This window comes from Papaver somniferum, chromosome 10 (genome assembly GCF_003573695.1).
Source record: "Papaver somniferum cultivar HN1 chromosome 10, ASM357369v1, whole genome shotgun sequence".
Lineage (NCBI taxonomy): Eukaryota > Viridiplantae > Streptophyta > Magnoliopsida > Ranunculales > Papaveraceae > Papaver > Papaver somniferum.
Window position 1 is genome coordinate 65,586,022 of NC_039367.1, and position 16,425 is coordinate 65,602,446.

A 16,425-nucleotide genomic window follows, 5' to 3' on the forward strand; every position below is an offset into this window, starting at 1 on the left:
ATTGGTAGATTCGGCTCATAGATGTGAGCCGAACCTCAACCTGTTTCGCCGAACCAATGATTCAAAAAACCTAACTTTTGATAATTGAGAGCTATAGAAGTGAGATTAAGTATAGGATATAAGCGTACTTGTGTATTAGAAGCATTGGGTTCCTCATCAATGTCTTCATCATCAGGATTTGGCTCATAAAAATCATCATCTTGAGTTTGTGTTTGAGTTTGAGCTTGAGTTTGAGTGGGTGTAAAATCATTCTCATAATCTAAGAAATCAGCCATTTGGGAATCATTGGTGTAGTTGATGTGTATTTTCCTAGGTTTTTTAGATGATATATGACCCTCCCCATCCTCCATTGAATCAAGAATTAGAATTTTCTCACTTTCTCCTTCTCTTTCTCTCCTTCTTAACCAAACCAAAACTTTGATTTTTTTTCCTCAAATTTTTCATCTAAACAACTCTTATAATTCTGAAAATTATTTTAATCACTAAACAAAATATTTAACCACTAATCAAGATTATTAACACTAATACGTAAAGGGCAGATTTACCATTAAAAAAAATTTGGGTTAAGGGGTTATCTGGTTTTGCTATTTCACAACTTTTTTTTGTCTTCATTCAGTATGCCTTGAAAGATTTTGGTATGGCCAATATTATGGTTCATGATTGAGGGGTATTTGTTCTCACTTGTGGGGAGAGAGAGGGGCACTCTCTTGACAACGAAATCTAACCATCCGTCTCTTCCTTGATGAGAAACAAAGAGGAATTTAAAGCGTCCGAGATTTTTAGAGACACCAAACAACGAAACCCTACTCCTACTGCTTCTTCATTCATTACTCATTTTTAGGGTTTCCTTGTTCCCATCTATATATTCACCAATCTAACAAGCCCCCCTTTCGGGTTTTGATCTTCTAGGGTTTTTTAGAAAAAAACACCAGCAAAACAACAATGGCAACCAAAACAACTTCTCAACAATCCATTGCAAAACCAGAAAAGAGGAAGCCAGTGTTCATCAAGGTTGATCAGTTGAAACCTGGTACCAGTGGTCATAACGTAACTGTTAAAGTTGTGAGTTCTGAATCTGTTATGCCCAAAGGTCGATCAGCTACTCAGAATTTCCGTAATACTCGTATCGCTGAATGTCTTGTTGGTGATGAAACTGGTACCATCCTTTTCACTGCTCGTAATGAACAAGGTATATAAAACCCTAATTTCTCATTTCACTGTTTGCTTAGGCTGATTTTGTTTCTGTATACTCATAGTGGCATATATTTTGCTAAGAGCATTATTTGATCTCATGTGGTAAGAAGATATATGTTTAGTTGTGTTTTACTAGTTCTTGTGGAGGGGTTTGGAATTCATCAACAGTAGGGGTAGTTTTATGTCTTTGTTGTCTATTTAATGAATCTTCCTGCAAAAGGTTGTGTAGCTTACTTGTAGTGTGATTTTAGGTTGCTTTTATTTTTTGATTTTAGGGTTTTCTGCTGTAAGATCTATTAGATTTTGGGTTGTTTTTTGTCTTGAGATTATTATTCAAGTGTAGATTCTGGATATGAAAAGATAAGGCTTCCATAATCCCAGGCAAAACTTGATTTTTTCGTGTTTGTTTGTTTCATGGGAAGCCAATATTGAAGATTCATGGGATGTTTCGCTGATAAATACCTTTTTAATGTTATTCTGGAGGTGTTTTAATAGTAGCTTCCCATACATATAATCTATTCCATGTTCTAGTATGACCTCTATTAAATTTGAGCTGTTTGCCCTGCTGTAGGGCTAAGTAGTTTGATACTATGCTTTTATCCAGTACTTTTTGGTGTTATATTCACAAGTAATATTTTGGAGGTTGACTAGTGGTAGAATTTGTTTCAATTTTTGGAATCCCTTTGTTGGAAATGAATAGCTCATCTCTTCCAATGTTTGCATGTATGTAGCATTTCTGTTTTCTAAATTCAGACTTGTGGTCTTTAGATTTCTGTTGCTCCTTCTTAGTATCCATTTGTCTTTCTTGTAGTTGATTTAATGAAGCCAGGAGGTACTGTGATTCTGCGAAACGCAAAGATTGACATGTTCAAGGGATCAATGAGGCTTGCAGTTGACAAATGGGGTCGTGTGGAGGTTACAGAACCTGCAAAGTTTGTGGTGAAGGAGGATAACAATCTCTCTTTGGTTGAGTACGAGTTGGTGAATGTCGTTGAAGAGTGATTGGTTTTCGGTTGCATATATATGATCAGGAGAAAGAAGGCTTTAAGTTGTTCATGGTTGGTTTTAATCCTTCTTGTTTGTTGGTTGTCTGGATGCTATTGGTGTATAGTTTTTTAGTTTTCGGATGGAACAAAAGTTTAGTGGTGGTATACAAAATTCACTGGTGCTGGTAATATCTTTTCTTATATTAAATACTTATAGGTGTTTTGCTTTAGGTTTACCTTAAGAGTATCCATTTTGGTAAGCTGGACGGATGTATCGCTGCATTCATCTCTCTAGTTGGTATAGTACCCTTTTGAATCTGGGGAAGTAAGACATCTATCTAATCTAATGTTAATAATAAGTTCTAATTCGTTGTTGTTTTATGATGGAAGATTTAATTTCCTGTTAACTTGCTTGTTTTGTAAGTTCAGCAGTGAGTTCTCCGTGATTGTTCATCATATTTTCTGCCTGATAAGGTTGCTGTATCTATTATGTTTCTATTGTGTGGTTTGATTACTTGGTCAAATGAATGCGATTTCAGGGTTTCAAGAACATTTTATGGAATGGGTATATTTTTTCCTTGCAAGTTGGTAGGGGTTTCAGGCTGAGCGGCAAAATGTAGGCTTGTGAAGAAAACCTCAGGAGTATATGTCAAGCCTTACTTCCTAGGAAGTTTAAGGTTTCCAAGTTAACGCTGTTTATGGTTGAATGGAGGTTGAATGAAAAATAATTTGAGCGAATTTGTCAACCAGCTAATATATCCCCTACAAACAAGAAGGTGACACCAAAAGACTCCACAACCGGGTTTATTGATAACTGGTACAAAAAGATCGCCTTCATAAACAAAAAGGTGCAAGTCATAGAATTGAAGATGAACATCGTTGATTTTAGTGATAAGAACCATGCACTTGAGGCTAATTTGTTTTTGGCCGCAGTGAGATGCCAATCACACCTATATCCAGGCACTTCCCAAAACAAATTGAGCCATACCACTCTAGACAGATAGGTTAATGCTGCATTTATACTGATAAAAAGATGAATTCCATGAGACAGCCTCTTACAGACCCAAACTCTGATCATTCTTTACAAGGGACCTGAAAACCGGGAGAAGGGAAACAAATTTCTGACCAAATTTTATAGTTAATAGAGAAGTCTGTGTATAATAAAATCAAAAAATCTATCTTCATTTGGGCCAATTATTTCTAACCAAAACTTGCATCGAAACAGTATCAGATTGCACTAATATTTAGTGTATACAACTTCGGTCTATCCATTAACCAACATTCATCATAAATCATCATTGCGAGCTGGTAACACAATAAATCAGTACAGGTCTTCAATTGATCTCATTTCAACAGTCATCTTTGCAAGCTGGTTGAAAAGAGAAAAATCAGTACTGTGAAGCTACTTATAATGATTATAATAAGCACAGATAAGAAGCAAAATGGTATGATATGGTTAAAATGAAGCGAGAGAGTAAATGATGAATTAAATACAGAGCCCAGGTCTTGATTATCCGAACTCTGATTGCATTCTTTACAAGGCAGCTCAAAATCGGGAAAATGGAAAAGAAATCTCTGAGAAAAATTAACAGTGAATAGAGAAGTTCGTGTACAGATTCAAACCTAATATAACAAATAATCTATAACTTCATTGGGGCCAATTATTTCTAACGAAAACTTGCTGCAAAACGGTATCAGAATGGGTTGGTATTTAGTGCATACAACTTCAGTCATCATACATCATCATTGCAAGCTGTGAACACAATAAATCAGTACATGCCTTCGGTTGATCTCATTTCATAAGTCATCTTTGCAAGCTGGTTGAAAAGAGAAAAGTCAGTACGGTGAAGCTACTTATTGTGATTATAATAAGCACAAACAATGTGCAAAATGGTACGATATGGTTCACATGAAACATCTAGAATACAGCTATTATGTATGGTGGTGTGGAACGTATGACACGATCCATCATCAATGTCTCTTAAGTAAATTGAAGTCACCAACTTAAGACGGACACTAAAGAGTAAAAATTATGCATTCACTGAAACAATGGCGGTAGAAAACATGATACATTACTATAACTAGAAGAGGCTGTATGCACGAGCCTGCATACGGAATACACATGTACACACTGGAACCTACGAAATGTACTGCATCTTTTGAAAAATTGTCCTGCCGACATGTCTGACACTGGTGGTGGCAGTTTCTACTGACCACTACAATCAATCTAAGGGTCACTCCTCAACCATAGCATGGTTGTTTTCCTCTCCTCCATCGTCCATCTTTTTTGGTCTTAAGCTGTGTCCAACACCCGTACCTTGGCATCATTTTGAGGTCGTACTGTTGAACACCTCATACAAGTGTTACACTGACACATGTACCCATTGTTACTTGGGTTGGATCACGTGCTCCTCAACTAAATATTAGCATATTTCAAAGTCGAATAATCAGATAATTCCAGTAGCAACACTGCAGATGTTGCAAATCCACCAAGTACAGAAAAGAAATACTCTGGTTCTACTTCTACATGACTACTTCACAGTGTCTTCCAGATGTTCCTAAGCCTCATAGTCATAACTTAATAACTTTTTATCTAGTTTCATCTTGGCCTACACTAAGACAAGTATTTTCGTTCTTTTACTTATTAAAAATGTAAAACAAAAGGAGAGACATGGCAATATCAGAAAAAAACTGTGGTAGGGAACTATCTGGAAATCAAAATCTTGATAGACCTAAGTTTACACGAGCTAAAATGTGGATAATAGACCCATCCTTTTTCCTAATACACAAGATTTGACATTCTTCAAATAAAATACCTCTCCTGGAAAAGTCTGAAGACCTTAAACAACTTAAGGTGCCTCAGCATAAACAAAGAAGATCCAGAATGCATGTATGATGAAATAAAGTTGTTAGGGGAAGGCTGAAAACGAAAACTCCAGTCAATGGAATCTTCATAAGGAAGATGTTTTAGGTTAACCTTGGAAATGAAGATTATCATTTGGGAAATCATACAAACAACTTAACAACATAACAAAGAGAAATGATTTGGGATCATACAAACAACTTAAGAACATAACAAAGAGAAAACTGGGATGAAAAAGAGAAGACTACATGAAGTAAAAATCATTACAAATTTCTTTCAATTTAGTTATTACCTTGAAGAAGCCAAAAGTAGGGTTGATTAGAGACACCGAGCTTCGAAATTAATAAAGAAGACGAATTCGCAGAATGAAACGGCATCAGTGAATCCACGCAACAACTCATTTCAACAGGAGACCTTTTTTATTACATACAAAAATACTCATTGACATTTTGTCTCACAAATATAAATAAAACTAGAATGGAGTGACTGAAAGATGTCTTACCTGAAAATGCGTTGCGAGAGAGGTTTTTGCTGTGAAAAGAAAGAGGAAGCAGAAGGAGAAGACTTAGGTTTTGCTTGAGGAAAGGCCCTCGCTGCTGATCTTCGGAAGGAAGAGGAAGCAGAACGAAGGACAGACCTGGCGGTAGCGGCGTGGATCGCCATTGTTGCTAACTTTTTCTTCTAGTTTTCTGAGAGTAAAAATAAGAAGGCTCTCATTGGGGCGTCACACTCCAATAGAGGGGTTTCACTTGGATTTTTAATGTCCAAAAAAATAGTTTATGAGATATCCTAACACATATACAAAATATCTAGCTTACCCTTTAACTAAAATAAAACTTAAAAACTGTAGAAATGATTTTACGTCCAGGTTAGGATTAATTCCAACCGTAAAATTTTATTTGCATGTAGTTTAACGTCCAGGTTTGGATTAGTTTCCAACCGTAGAAGCTCATTTTACGTCCAGGTTTCTTTTAATTCCAACCGTAAAATCCGATTTTACGTCCAGTTTTCTTTTAATTCCAACCATAGAAGTGACGTCCAGGTTTAGTTGAATTCCAACCGTAATTTTCAATTTTACGTCTAGGTTTAGTTGAATTCCAACCGTAATTTTCAATTTTACGTCTAGGTTTAGTTTATTAAATTTTCCTTTCGTCAACCTAGCCGTAAATTTCAATTTTACGTTCAGGTTCCTTTTAATTCCAACCGTAGAAATTGATTTTACGTCCAGGTTTTGATTGATTCCAACCATAGAAATTGGTTTTACATCCAGGTTTGGATCGATTCCAACCGTAGAAATTAATTATTATCTAATTAAATTAAATAAAATTAAAATTAACTAAAGGGTTATTCGGTCATTACAAAATTATTTGAGATAAGGGGTTTTTGATATTACTTCTGTGTGACCCGTTTTTGTCCCATTAGGTGACGCCCCTCTAATGAAATGTGACGCCCCAATAATAGCCTTCAAAAATAAAGAGCGAACAAGCCTCGCACCAGTTAAGTATGCAGCGTACCAAAGGAAGTGTTTGGCTGTATTGTAGAAACGCCGATGGCTGCAGGACATGTGATGGGTGTCTAAAACACCTAAATTTATATCTATTGTTTATGCTTTCTTTGCGAGTTTTCTTTGTAAATTATGTATCTTATGATTGCTTTTGAGTTTTATAGCCGTTTTGGAGTCATACGAGGAAAAAGAAGAAAAATAAGAACTTACTTCATTGTTTTGCAACATTAGATGTTCGTGGACTCGAAGTTAGCAGGCACACAATTCTCCAAGGCATTAAAGAGAAGAATCATGCAGGACCAAATTGTCAGTTTTCTAAGACTGACAAGCACAGCTGAATGGAGATTATTCAGGCAACCCATATCCAAGCTCTAGGGTGCCTAAGTAGATACCCAATTCTATAACCCTAAGACTAGGTCCGGATGATAAGGCACCTGACCTTCATTTATTTATCTTTTCAAGCAGCGGCCTAGGAAACTTCAAGCCATGTCGTCGTTGAGCCATGGGTCCGAGCGGCAAGTGTGAGGAGATTCAGACGAGAGCTGTAAAAGAAGTGGAGGTCGAGAGGGGTTAATTGTGAGAAGAAATCAGTGGATTCGAGAGATGGGTTTGTGCAAATTGGTTCAGACAAGGTTTATAGCTATTCGATTCAAGATGAGATCGAATCCGTGAAATTCAGAGAAATCAGAAAAGATTCATGGGGTTTTAGGTTCGATTTTGTTGCCTGAAGATGGAGTTTAGGTTGATTTCAGGTTGGGTTCGATTATTGCAGATCGAGAAGCTCTTTCTGGTGGTTGAAATCGAGCCAGGAAATGCAGGGAAGGAACCGATGTTGTCTGCCATTGATTGTGACTGAATTGAGGGGATCGTGTGGGTTTTGTTCTCAATGAAGATAAAGAAGAGATATAGAGTCTCTGATATGATTTGAACGAATGGGTTTGTGTTGAATGTGAGTTGCAGGGAAGGAGTTATGTGGAATGATTTTAGGATCAGCAGCAGGTTCATAGCTGTAACAACAACAAATTGCACACAACATGCTTGACTAAACGCCTGACTGAACGACCAGTTCTGCTCTATTTTGGTACAACTTCTAGTCATGGCTCGATGGTGGTACACAAGGGTTGGTCGGCTATGGCAGGAATTGACGAGAAGATGGAGAAAGCAGCGAGAAGTCGTTGCTGTCACTGACAGATGAATGGAGCTACAATGGAGCTGCTGAGAGTTAAGATGAGAGGTTGGACGTAGTTTCTGCCAGTGAAGGTGGTGGTGATGATAGATATATATGAAGAAGGTGTAGCTCGAGTTAGGTTTGGCTGGTGATGGTTGTAGACGAGCATACAGAGGTAGTTGCTCGAGTTTGATGGGACCGAGTAAACTAAAGCTGGAATCTGCTTTTGAAGACTTGAGTGATTGTTTACAGTTGGTTTGAGATGGCGATGTTGCTGCTCATGGTTCGAGTGATGCTTACAAAGGGTTTAGGGAGAATTTCGAAAGCAACAAGGAAGAAGGATGGTTTTACTGTCTGGAAGAAATAATGGATATATGCACAATGGGACTCGTCTGTAGCTAAGAGGGATCTGCAGGTGGCGTTTTTAGCTGAGACTGCAGATGGAGTATGGCAGTGCTCCTACTGAGATTTCAGAACTGGCAGTATGGGATGATATTGAGTGCTTCTGTATGTTGGTTTCAAAAGATGAAGTTGTGGTTTGATTTGTTGAGATACAGGTATGAAAATGACCTGGTGGCTGTAATGGGTATTCGCTGATGTTGTTGCTCTGAGAGCTGCAGTTGGAGATGAATTAAACTGGTCAGATGGGAGCTACAGTCACTAAGAGATGGGTTCTGGGAGTTAAGTTTGAGTCGAGAAGAACATGAATGTCTTGAAGCAGAGTTGCAGGTGGTGCTGGATTCTATGTCAGGATGAGTCTCAGGTGGCAGTGAGAGATGATGTAGGTTGATGAGGAAATGGTACTGAGAATGCAATGATGAATCTGTGATGACTCAAATGCAGGTGCACTGCTTGGACTGGCAGGATGTAGTGAATTGAGATGTCACTGGGAATGAGCTGCTGTAATTAAATGGGTCTGAGATGATTGCAAGAAGAAGTCGCAGAAGGTTAGATTGGAAATGGAGTTGAAATGGTTCGAGTGGGAGGAACTGATAGGTTTGTTTATGCGCAGGGAAGTGAGTTGTTTGTTGTTGGTACGAGGCAATAAAGAGAAACAATGAGTGTGTATGAATGATTGCTTGACGTCTTGGAATGAATGTTATGTTGCCTAAATTGAGAAATTGCAGGGGAGGAGAGTTGAGTCACAGCCGGAAGTGTAAGGTGGAATTTTCCTTGTCAGTTTCACAAAATTGACGGGCATTTCAGATGGACCGGATGGGCTTTGAGTTATGGGCTTGGTTTGAGTCCTGAACTGCAGTTGAGAGTATGGGCTACACTTAAACTCAGACTTCAGGAAGGCGACCAGGGAGAGTATATAAAAGAGGGAGGAGACCTAATTATGGGGACGGCTCTATTTTGGGGGTTGGATATTATCTTTTATCTTCGCTACTACTTTTATCCTAGGGTTTTGAACATGATAGTCTTATTTCTTCTTCTTGTTTATGAACTCCATGGATATGATTAGATAACTCTCTTTTGGTTAAGGAATAAGTTGGAATCCCAACTATGATATTTATGCAATGAATTAGTTTTATCTCCATATTTTGTTGCTTATGATTCATTTTTAATATTGTTATATGATTTGAATGCATGTTTAGTCGAGACGCGAATCGATTGAATTAGTTTTCATCTCTATTGCTAGATTAGGGTTATTATACGCAAAAGTGATAATTTTTACACGTTCGTTAGAACTTAGTGCTCTTAGGGAGTTAAACTTAATTGTGTTTTTACACTTTAGGTTGCTTTCTAGGTAGAATTCACATTCGCATCTTTTAATGTGTTTGTTGATGACAAGAGGAAATTAGCGGGACATTCTTGCGATCAAGGTATCCTAGGACTTTTAATAAATTGAGATTAAATATAAATTCTAGTTATTATTACAAATTCATGTTTGTGAATGAAAACTAATCCTTGACCAATATCTTCATCTTATTGATTTGCTTGTTTATTTCATTATTTGCTTTTAGTTTATTTTCCTTTACATAAAAATCAGAAATCTCCCCTTGTTTATATAGGAAACGGAAGACAACCTAGATCCTCTCTGTGGGAACGATCCTTTCTTACCCTTGGATTTTAGTTTGCAGCAGATAATAATGCAATTTAATGGTGGCATGAACCACCAACTTATCTCCTAGCCTCTTTGGCTTATGTCGTACATTTTGCTGCCTAGTGTTTAATATATGGTGTGATTTTTTATTTACTTTCTAAAAAAAGTTGAAAGAGAGGACCATGGGTTTTAATCACTCTGAAGTAGTCAATACTCGTACATCAAGCTTTTCTTTAACTTAAATAAACTTTTCGCAATCAGGTACAAAAGTTACAGTAAGTTACAAGAATATCATAAGTGCTGCAAGTGGGTTTATGATTACAAAAGAGAATGCGAGCAATACATTAATATAATCTACCAAAATTAGTGCAAGGGAGGAAGTGTTAACACTTATAATCTTCTTTGATTGTGATAGATTATGAGAATTACTCAACTTCTTTGATGATTCTCTTTTTGCGCTGTGACTGTATTGGCATACTTCCTGGGGCACTGTGATCTCTTCTCCTATCATCTTTCTTCTTAGCTGCATTAGTTATTGTGAGCCTTAGACTGCGCGCCTTGTATATTGCTTTAGGCAAGTGTCTATGCCTGCAAAAAAAAACAAAAAAAACAAAGCATTCGTTCAAGAGGCCAAATGAGTATAGTTGCAATTCTAAGAAAATAAATTAAAACTCGTCTTTTACAGCACAATGGGATAACATACCTATTGATGCGCTTAATCTCAGGAAGGTTTCCGTATCTTTTCTTCAGAGCCTCATTATATTCGTGCTTTTTACGCTCCCTAGGAACGATCTGCATTAGAAAGATTGTGCATGTTAAATGATTAGATGTTAAGCGAGTTATTCACCGTTAGAATTCAGAGGGTTTAAAGAAGATTGCATGTAAAAAACGGTAAGGTGTAGTAAGGTGTAGCATAGAAATGCTTCATTTATACTTGTAGATGTTTCATTTAGGGTTTAAAGGAGATAGGATACAATATTAAAGAGTTCTCAGCAAAGCTAGAGCTAAAGTTCCTATCTGATGAACATTTTTATGCATGGAGATACAAGGAAAATTACCGTTCTAGAGCTAAAGTTCCCATCTGATGCAACATTTTTATGCATGGTATATATACAAGGAAAATTATGATTCTTTTAGAGAGAAATCCTTTATGAGGTTTTAATATTTAGGTTACTCATGGCATGTGTGTAATATAAATGCGAATAATCATGGGAAGAGATCCTAACCACTCCCAATTGTTCTGATGCTTTAGCTTTCCATACCCGCAGATTAGTATCATCACTCCCAGAAACGACATAAGTGGCGTCGCAGGTGAATTTCACACAAAATACCCTACATAGGAGACACGAAGGTGGGTTCATAAGATATCTGAGTGATATATTAGTACTAGGTATAGGAGTGAGATAAAGCTCTAAACCAGACAAACCTTTGCATCCTCTTAGTGTGGTAGATTTCCCGGCTATGGCCACCATTATATGGGAAGATTCTTATCTGAAATAAGATCATCTGTCAGCATAAGAACACCTTCACATAGTGAAATTAGTATTATGATTTCAGTAGAGAACTCACAGTTCTATCATAAGAGCCGGTAACAAACTCCCGACCAGTAGGTGAGTAATCAATGTCCATCCTGAAATTAACCAAGCGTAAGTGCAAAAACATCCTTCAGCAAATGGCCAGGGAAAAAAACTACTTTCTAGTACGAGAAAGTCTTATTATAAACATAGAGAGTCTACAACTTACACTGCGGAAACATGATCCTTGTGCACATTCTTGGCCTCCTCCAGTTTTCTAGCATCATAACTGTAGCAATTGCAATCCTCATTTGCCTTCGCCAATTTAAATAAAAAAAAGTAGCGAGAATGATTATAATTTTGAGAAACAGTGCAATGGAACAAAAGTGGACCATCCGAGACAACTAAACAATAAACACTGATCACATGGCTGGTAGCCTGACTGGTGTAAAACTGGTTCAAGATGAGCAGGGTAGGCTATACCAATGGGTCCACCAGTAAGAGAATTCCTTAAAGGATTGAACTTGCAGTTTGTTTCTTGACCTTAAGAAGCCCTTTCATTGGCTTATTCAGTGACTTCACAAAGTATTACCAAAGCAGGATGCAAAGATACATTCAATGAACAAAAACCAACAATTTGTTTAATGTTGTATAGGCCTATATTTGTGTGCTTACAGCTGTGAAGTTCATCGGCTCCATTGGGTTCCAGCAGAGAGCATTAGTCTTTGTCTGTCAGAAAAACAAATTCATGTCAGCATCTCTTAGTATAAACATCAGAAAGTACCACATAATGTAAGTTGAGATGAGCCCATGGGTAGTAAAAGGATGGACACGGAAGATAATTCAATTAGTTAGATGGAAAAGCTACATGAGAATGATATAAAACAATTCTAACATGACACTTAGCAAGAAATACCTTCATGATCAGCTTCCTCACTGGAGTTGACAACCGCAAGTCATATAAGGTAATGCTGCGATCACTGAAAACACCCCAAAAAAAGGAAAACAACCAACATGAGAATCTCTTCTTCTTCTTTTTTTTTCCACAATGTGACACTAAACGAAGTAATGACTTAAAAAATGTTTTCGCATATTGAAGCTCGCTTTTTTGAGCTTCAGTAAAAAAAAAAAACGCTCCAATGCGTGCGCTTCAGTATTAGGTTCTATATTTGAAAGGTCCTATATTTGAAGAAAAAAGGGTAGTTGGACTTTAAAATTAAGCCCTGACGTTTCCTACTTTGTTTTGAAGCCAAAAGTAGTATAAAAAATACTATGAACTATGATAACTCTTAACTAGCCAATTGCCAAGAACCTATAGACATTTTTTCTTATATACTACCACTTCTCTTCCTCTTCTTCTTCTGTTCTATTCTTCTGTAATGGCTATCCAGCCTAATATTTATGTAATTTGGTTTTGTGTCAGGAAAATTTCATATAAATTTATAAGTAAATTATTTATTAATATATTTTGTGAGGCATTCGATAACGCTTCAAAGCAGCGCTCTGGCCTTCGCTAGGAGAGCGTATCGCTTTTTTAAACATTGCAAATGGGCACAAAAATCAGCCTATGTTAAAATTTAGCAAGCTCAAAGCTAAAACAGCAGTATATATGTTAACATCCCCAGAATCATCTAAATTATATACCAAAACCAAAATGGCATTTACATAATGTCAGTTATAGCGATCAAATATAGATACACTGTGACACAATTCAAATTACACAATAATTAAATCTAATCATAATTCCAGTGTCCATTATAAATAAGATAGCCAAGGTTTTAAAAAGCGAAAGCGTAAAGCGATACACTATTCTGGTAAAGTGAAGCTTTTAAACGCAATTGAAGCGTAGCTTCACAAAATATATATATAGATAAATACTTACTATAATCTGGGTCTTTCTCTCTGGATTTCTCAGCTAGGGTAGGCTGACTAGCCATTACAGGACCAGAAGAATAGAAGTGTAGAAGAAAAAGAAGTTGTAGAACAGAAGAAGAAACGTTTGGAGCCTCTGGACAGTGGGCTTGTTGAGAGTTAATAATAGTTTTTAGGTTTTCTTTTATATTGACAAGTTTTAAAACAAACATAGGAAATGTTAGGACTTATTTTTGGGCTTTCAAGCCCATTATTTCTCCCAAATATAAGACCTAATATTGAAGCGCACATTTTGAAGCCTTTTCAAACTGAAGCCCTTCAAAACGTTTTTTGAAACCATAAGATAGCCTTAAATCATCCGTTGTTACATACCTGCTAGATGTGGCTAAAATATTTGGTTCACCAGGATTAAATCGAAGAGATATAACAGTATCCTTCCCCCACTCGAAACTCCTTATTGGCTCTGACCTGTTTCACAAGATGTACTATGTCATATAAGTTATAACGCAGGTTGGCATATGTAAATTACTTGTATCAGAAAGCGTGCAAAACCTATTGTGATCCCATATATCAACTTGAGCACCAGCTGTTGCAAATTGATCACCATCCCACTGGTGATCAACCGCCCTGAAACAAACACCAAAGTAATAGGCGATTAAATGAAGTTTGGAATCTATCAATAGTTATAGTACTAAGTTTGATTTCTCTCTTATAAAAGCTGCAAGTTAAATAAAATTCATACCAGAAAGCATTCTTCCATACATAAATGGCCAGCGGCTGAAAAGTAACAAAATATCTATATCAGTAAAATAAAATTCATATACTTCCACACATATTGCAAGTTTACAGCAGTGCTTACCTCAGTAGTACCATCGGATGATTCATCCATATTAATAACACTTGAGTCTGGAACATTCCAAAGCCTCACCCTGAAAATGGTAAAAGGGTAAAAAGAGATTTACTATATATATACACGACTTCCAGACTAGAACCAGATAATATTCTAAAATGATTTCGGAACTTACGTGCAATCAGTTCCACAAGAAACAAGAACACGTCCATCAGTAGAAGCTGACAAACCCCGGACAGCACCCTGATGTCCAGGGAACCGGCAAATTGTCCGTCTGCATTTGAGATATTTAGACAACTTAGACATCAACTAAAATGTGATTGGGTTTGGGCGCTTTTTATCCCTATCAAGCTCAAAAGAACAATCTTATGCCATACCAACTTAATAACCACAACGCTTCTCATTTCTTTAGACCCGAATTAAAATTTACATTTGCACAACCAAATAAATGAGTAAGATGATATTAAGATATCAAACATACCTGGTGGCAATATCCCAAAGGCGAATATCTGTCAAATAAGAGATAAGTATAACAATGATTTTATAGTGTGTACTTGATCAAAAGCTACAGAGTGCACAAATTACTTAAACTATAAACTGAGTTAAGGACTACGAGACTATTCAATACCTCCATCCATGGAGCCCGAAAAAATTCCTTTTAGGTGATTAGGGTTCTTTGCCATACATGAGACAGCGTCGATATGCCCATCCATAGCTCCAATGAAAGGTCTGGCAAATATCTAATTGCCAAACAACATTAAGAAATTTAGCATAAACAACAAATAATTTTAACATGATATCAGTAGGGAAACAATCTATTCAATTCAGGAGCTTTACCTTGTCCAATTTGACAGCATTTACAGCCCGTTGATATTCAACAGCTCTTTCTAGTGGTCGCAAAATCGGATTGAAGTTATGGAAAACTCGCTAGTTTGATACAACAAACAGATAATTAATACCTTTATCAAAAACAAAGGAGGGAATTTTTGCAAGAGATAAATATTCTAGGATAGAATTGAACCTGAAGATCTTGACTGCGTTCGCGAGTAAAATCCTCTTCAGCACGAGATATGCACTTGACTTTCATTTTTCTCCGTTGGTATAGGATTGCTGCTGCAGTTTGTTTCTGAAGAAAATCAAAATCAAACAGAATTGTCGGTGCAGAACCCTAAAACCCCTAGTATAAACCTCCAGGAGGTAGAAGAGAGAGAGAGAGTTCTAAACTTTTTTGGTTCCGACTCTAAGCAGTTTTCTGACCCAACTGTCGCTTGTCGACGTTACTAAATAGAAGCAAAACCAAATTTTAAAAAACGGGTTCAATTATTGGATGCGTGAAATATTGGGCTAAGTGCAATTCTCATGGGAGTTGACTAATTATTTGGTATATGCAATAGCAGTTTTCCACCCTAAGTAAATTGTGTCATTGAAGGCTCGCGATACGGTAGTTGAGATTGCATTTGACAATGCGGGGTATAACAATCACACCTAACAATTCGTTTGGCAATCTGAGAGGACTTACTCCAATATACTTTCTAGTGAATCAACTAGACAGTTAGCTCAATCTAGAGAAAAGTATATACAAGAGTTTAATATCTCTATCTCTCAATTCAATCTGCAATCAGCAAATAGAAATTTGCGATCCCGATTGAATATAAGAGTAGTAACTTGAACGGTACCAAAGACCAATGCTCAAGGATCAATCAATTTCAATCAACAACCAAAGGTTGGATTTCCTAATTGATCGATACAACGCACAACCTGTGATATTTCAATTATATCACAAAATATAATGTGGAAAAGAAATAACACAGACACCAGAATTTTGTTAACGAGGAAAATCGCAAATCCAGAAAAACCTTGGGACCTAGTCCAGCTTTGAATACCACACTGTATTAAGCCGCTACAGACACTAGCCTACTACCAATGAATTTCAGACTGGACTGTAGTTGAACCCTAATCAATCTCACACTGATTCAAGGTACAATTGTGTTCCTTACGTCTCTGATCCCAGCAGGATACTATGCACTTGATTCCCTTAGCTGATCTCACCCACAACCAAGAGTTGCTACGACCCAAAGTCGAAGACTTGATAAACAAATCTGTCTCACACAGAAAAGTCTATTGGAATAGATAAATCTGTCTCCCACAGAAATACCTATGAGTTTTTGTTCCATCTTTTGATAAATCAAGGTGAACATGAACCAATTGATAAACCGATCTTATATTCCTGAAGAACAGCCTAGTATTATCAATCACCTCACAATAATCTTAATCGACTAGCGAAACAAGATATTGTGGAATCACAAACGATAAGACGAAGGTGTTTGTGATTACTTTTTTCTTGCCTATCGGAGATATTAATCTCGAGCCAATTATTTCAATTGTACTCAACACGATAGAAACAACAAGATCAGATCACGCAACTAC

At 36.9% G+C, this 16,425-nt stretch overlaps 3 protein-coding genes and 1 non-coding gene across 6 annotated transcripts; 2 read left to right on the forward strand and 2 right to left on the reverse strand.

Moving 5' to 3' along the window:
• The first annotated feature begins 764 nt into the window (after positions 1 to 764).
• LOC113319110 (uncharacterized protein At4g28440-like) lies at positions 765 to 2,636 on the forward strand. The gene is made up of 2 exons (XM_026567391.1): positions 765 to 1,189; positions 2,006 to 2,636. Exons 1-2 carry the CDS (start codon positions 943 to 945, stop codon positions 2,194 to 2,196), a joined length of 438 nt encoding a protein of 145 aa, XP_026423176.1. The 5' UTR covers positions 765 to 942; the 3' UTR covers positions 2,197 to 2,636.
• On the forward strand, positions 1,569 to 1,706 carry LOC113319872. The gene has a single exon (XR_003345848.1). It is a non-coding gene; the product is annotated as a small nucleolar RNA snoR83 (small nucleolar RNA).
• A 547-nt stretch (positions 2,637 to 3,183) lies between the features above and the next one.
• Positions 3,184 to 5,765, reverse strand: LOC113319220 (protein NUCLEAR FUSION DEFECTIVE 6, chloroplastic/mitochondrial-like). Of its 2 annotated transcripts, none has more exons than XM_026567491.1 (3): positions 5,546 to 5,765; positions 5,336 to 5,457; positions 3,184 to 3,549 (listed from the first exon to the last, which is right to left on the reverse strand). In XM_026567491.1, exons 1-3 carry the CDS (start codon positions 5,704 to 5,706, stop codon positions 3,530 to 3,532), a joined length of 303 nt encoding a protein of 100 aa, XP_026423276.1. In that variant the 5' UTR covers positions 5,707 to 5,765; the 3' UTR covers positions 3,184 to 3,529. The 2 variants fall into 2 exon arrangements, with proteins under 2 accessions (XP_026423276.1, XP_026423275.1); XM_026567490.1 differs by lacking the exon at positions 3,184 to 3,549 and adding an exon at positions 3,629 to 3,997.
• Positions 5,766 to 9,979: 4,214 nt separating this feature from the next.
• Positions 9,980 to 15,255, reverse strand: LOC113315111 (DDB1- and CUL4-associated factor 13-like). 2 transcript variants are annotated; one of them, XM_026563430.1, is made up of 17 exons: positions 15,020 to 15,255; positions 14,836 to 14,925; positions 14,627 to 14,738; positions 14,480 to 14,507; positions 14,174 to 14,272; positions 14,008 to 14,077; positions 13,891 to 13,925; positions 13,701 to 13,775; positions 13,521 to 13,616; positions 12,193 to 12,256; positions 11,952 to 12,005; positions 11,506 to 11,591; positions 11,332 to 11,392; positions 11,189 to 11,253; positions 11,025 to 11,094; positions 10,466 to 10,554; positions 9,980 to 10,350 (listed from the first exon to the last, which is right to left on the reverse strand). In XM_026563430.1, the coding sequence occupies exons 1-17, from the start codon at positions 15,083 to 15,085 to the stop codon at positions 10,188 to 10,190; spliced, it is 1,323 nt and encodes a 440-aa protein (XP_026419215.1). In that variant the 5' UTR covers positions 15,086 to 15,255; the 3' UTR covers positions 9,980 to 10,187. The 2 variants fall into 2 exon arrangements, with proteins under 2 accessions (XP_026419215.1, XP_026419214.1); XM_026563429.1 differs by having other exon boundaries at positions 10,989 to 11,094.
• Between the last annotated feature and the right edge of the window lie 1,170 nt (positions 15,256 to 16,425).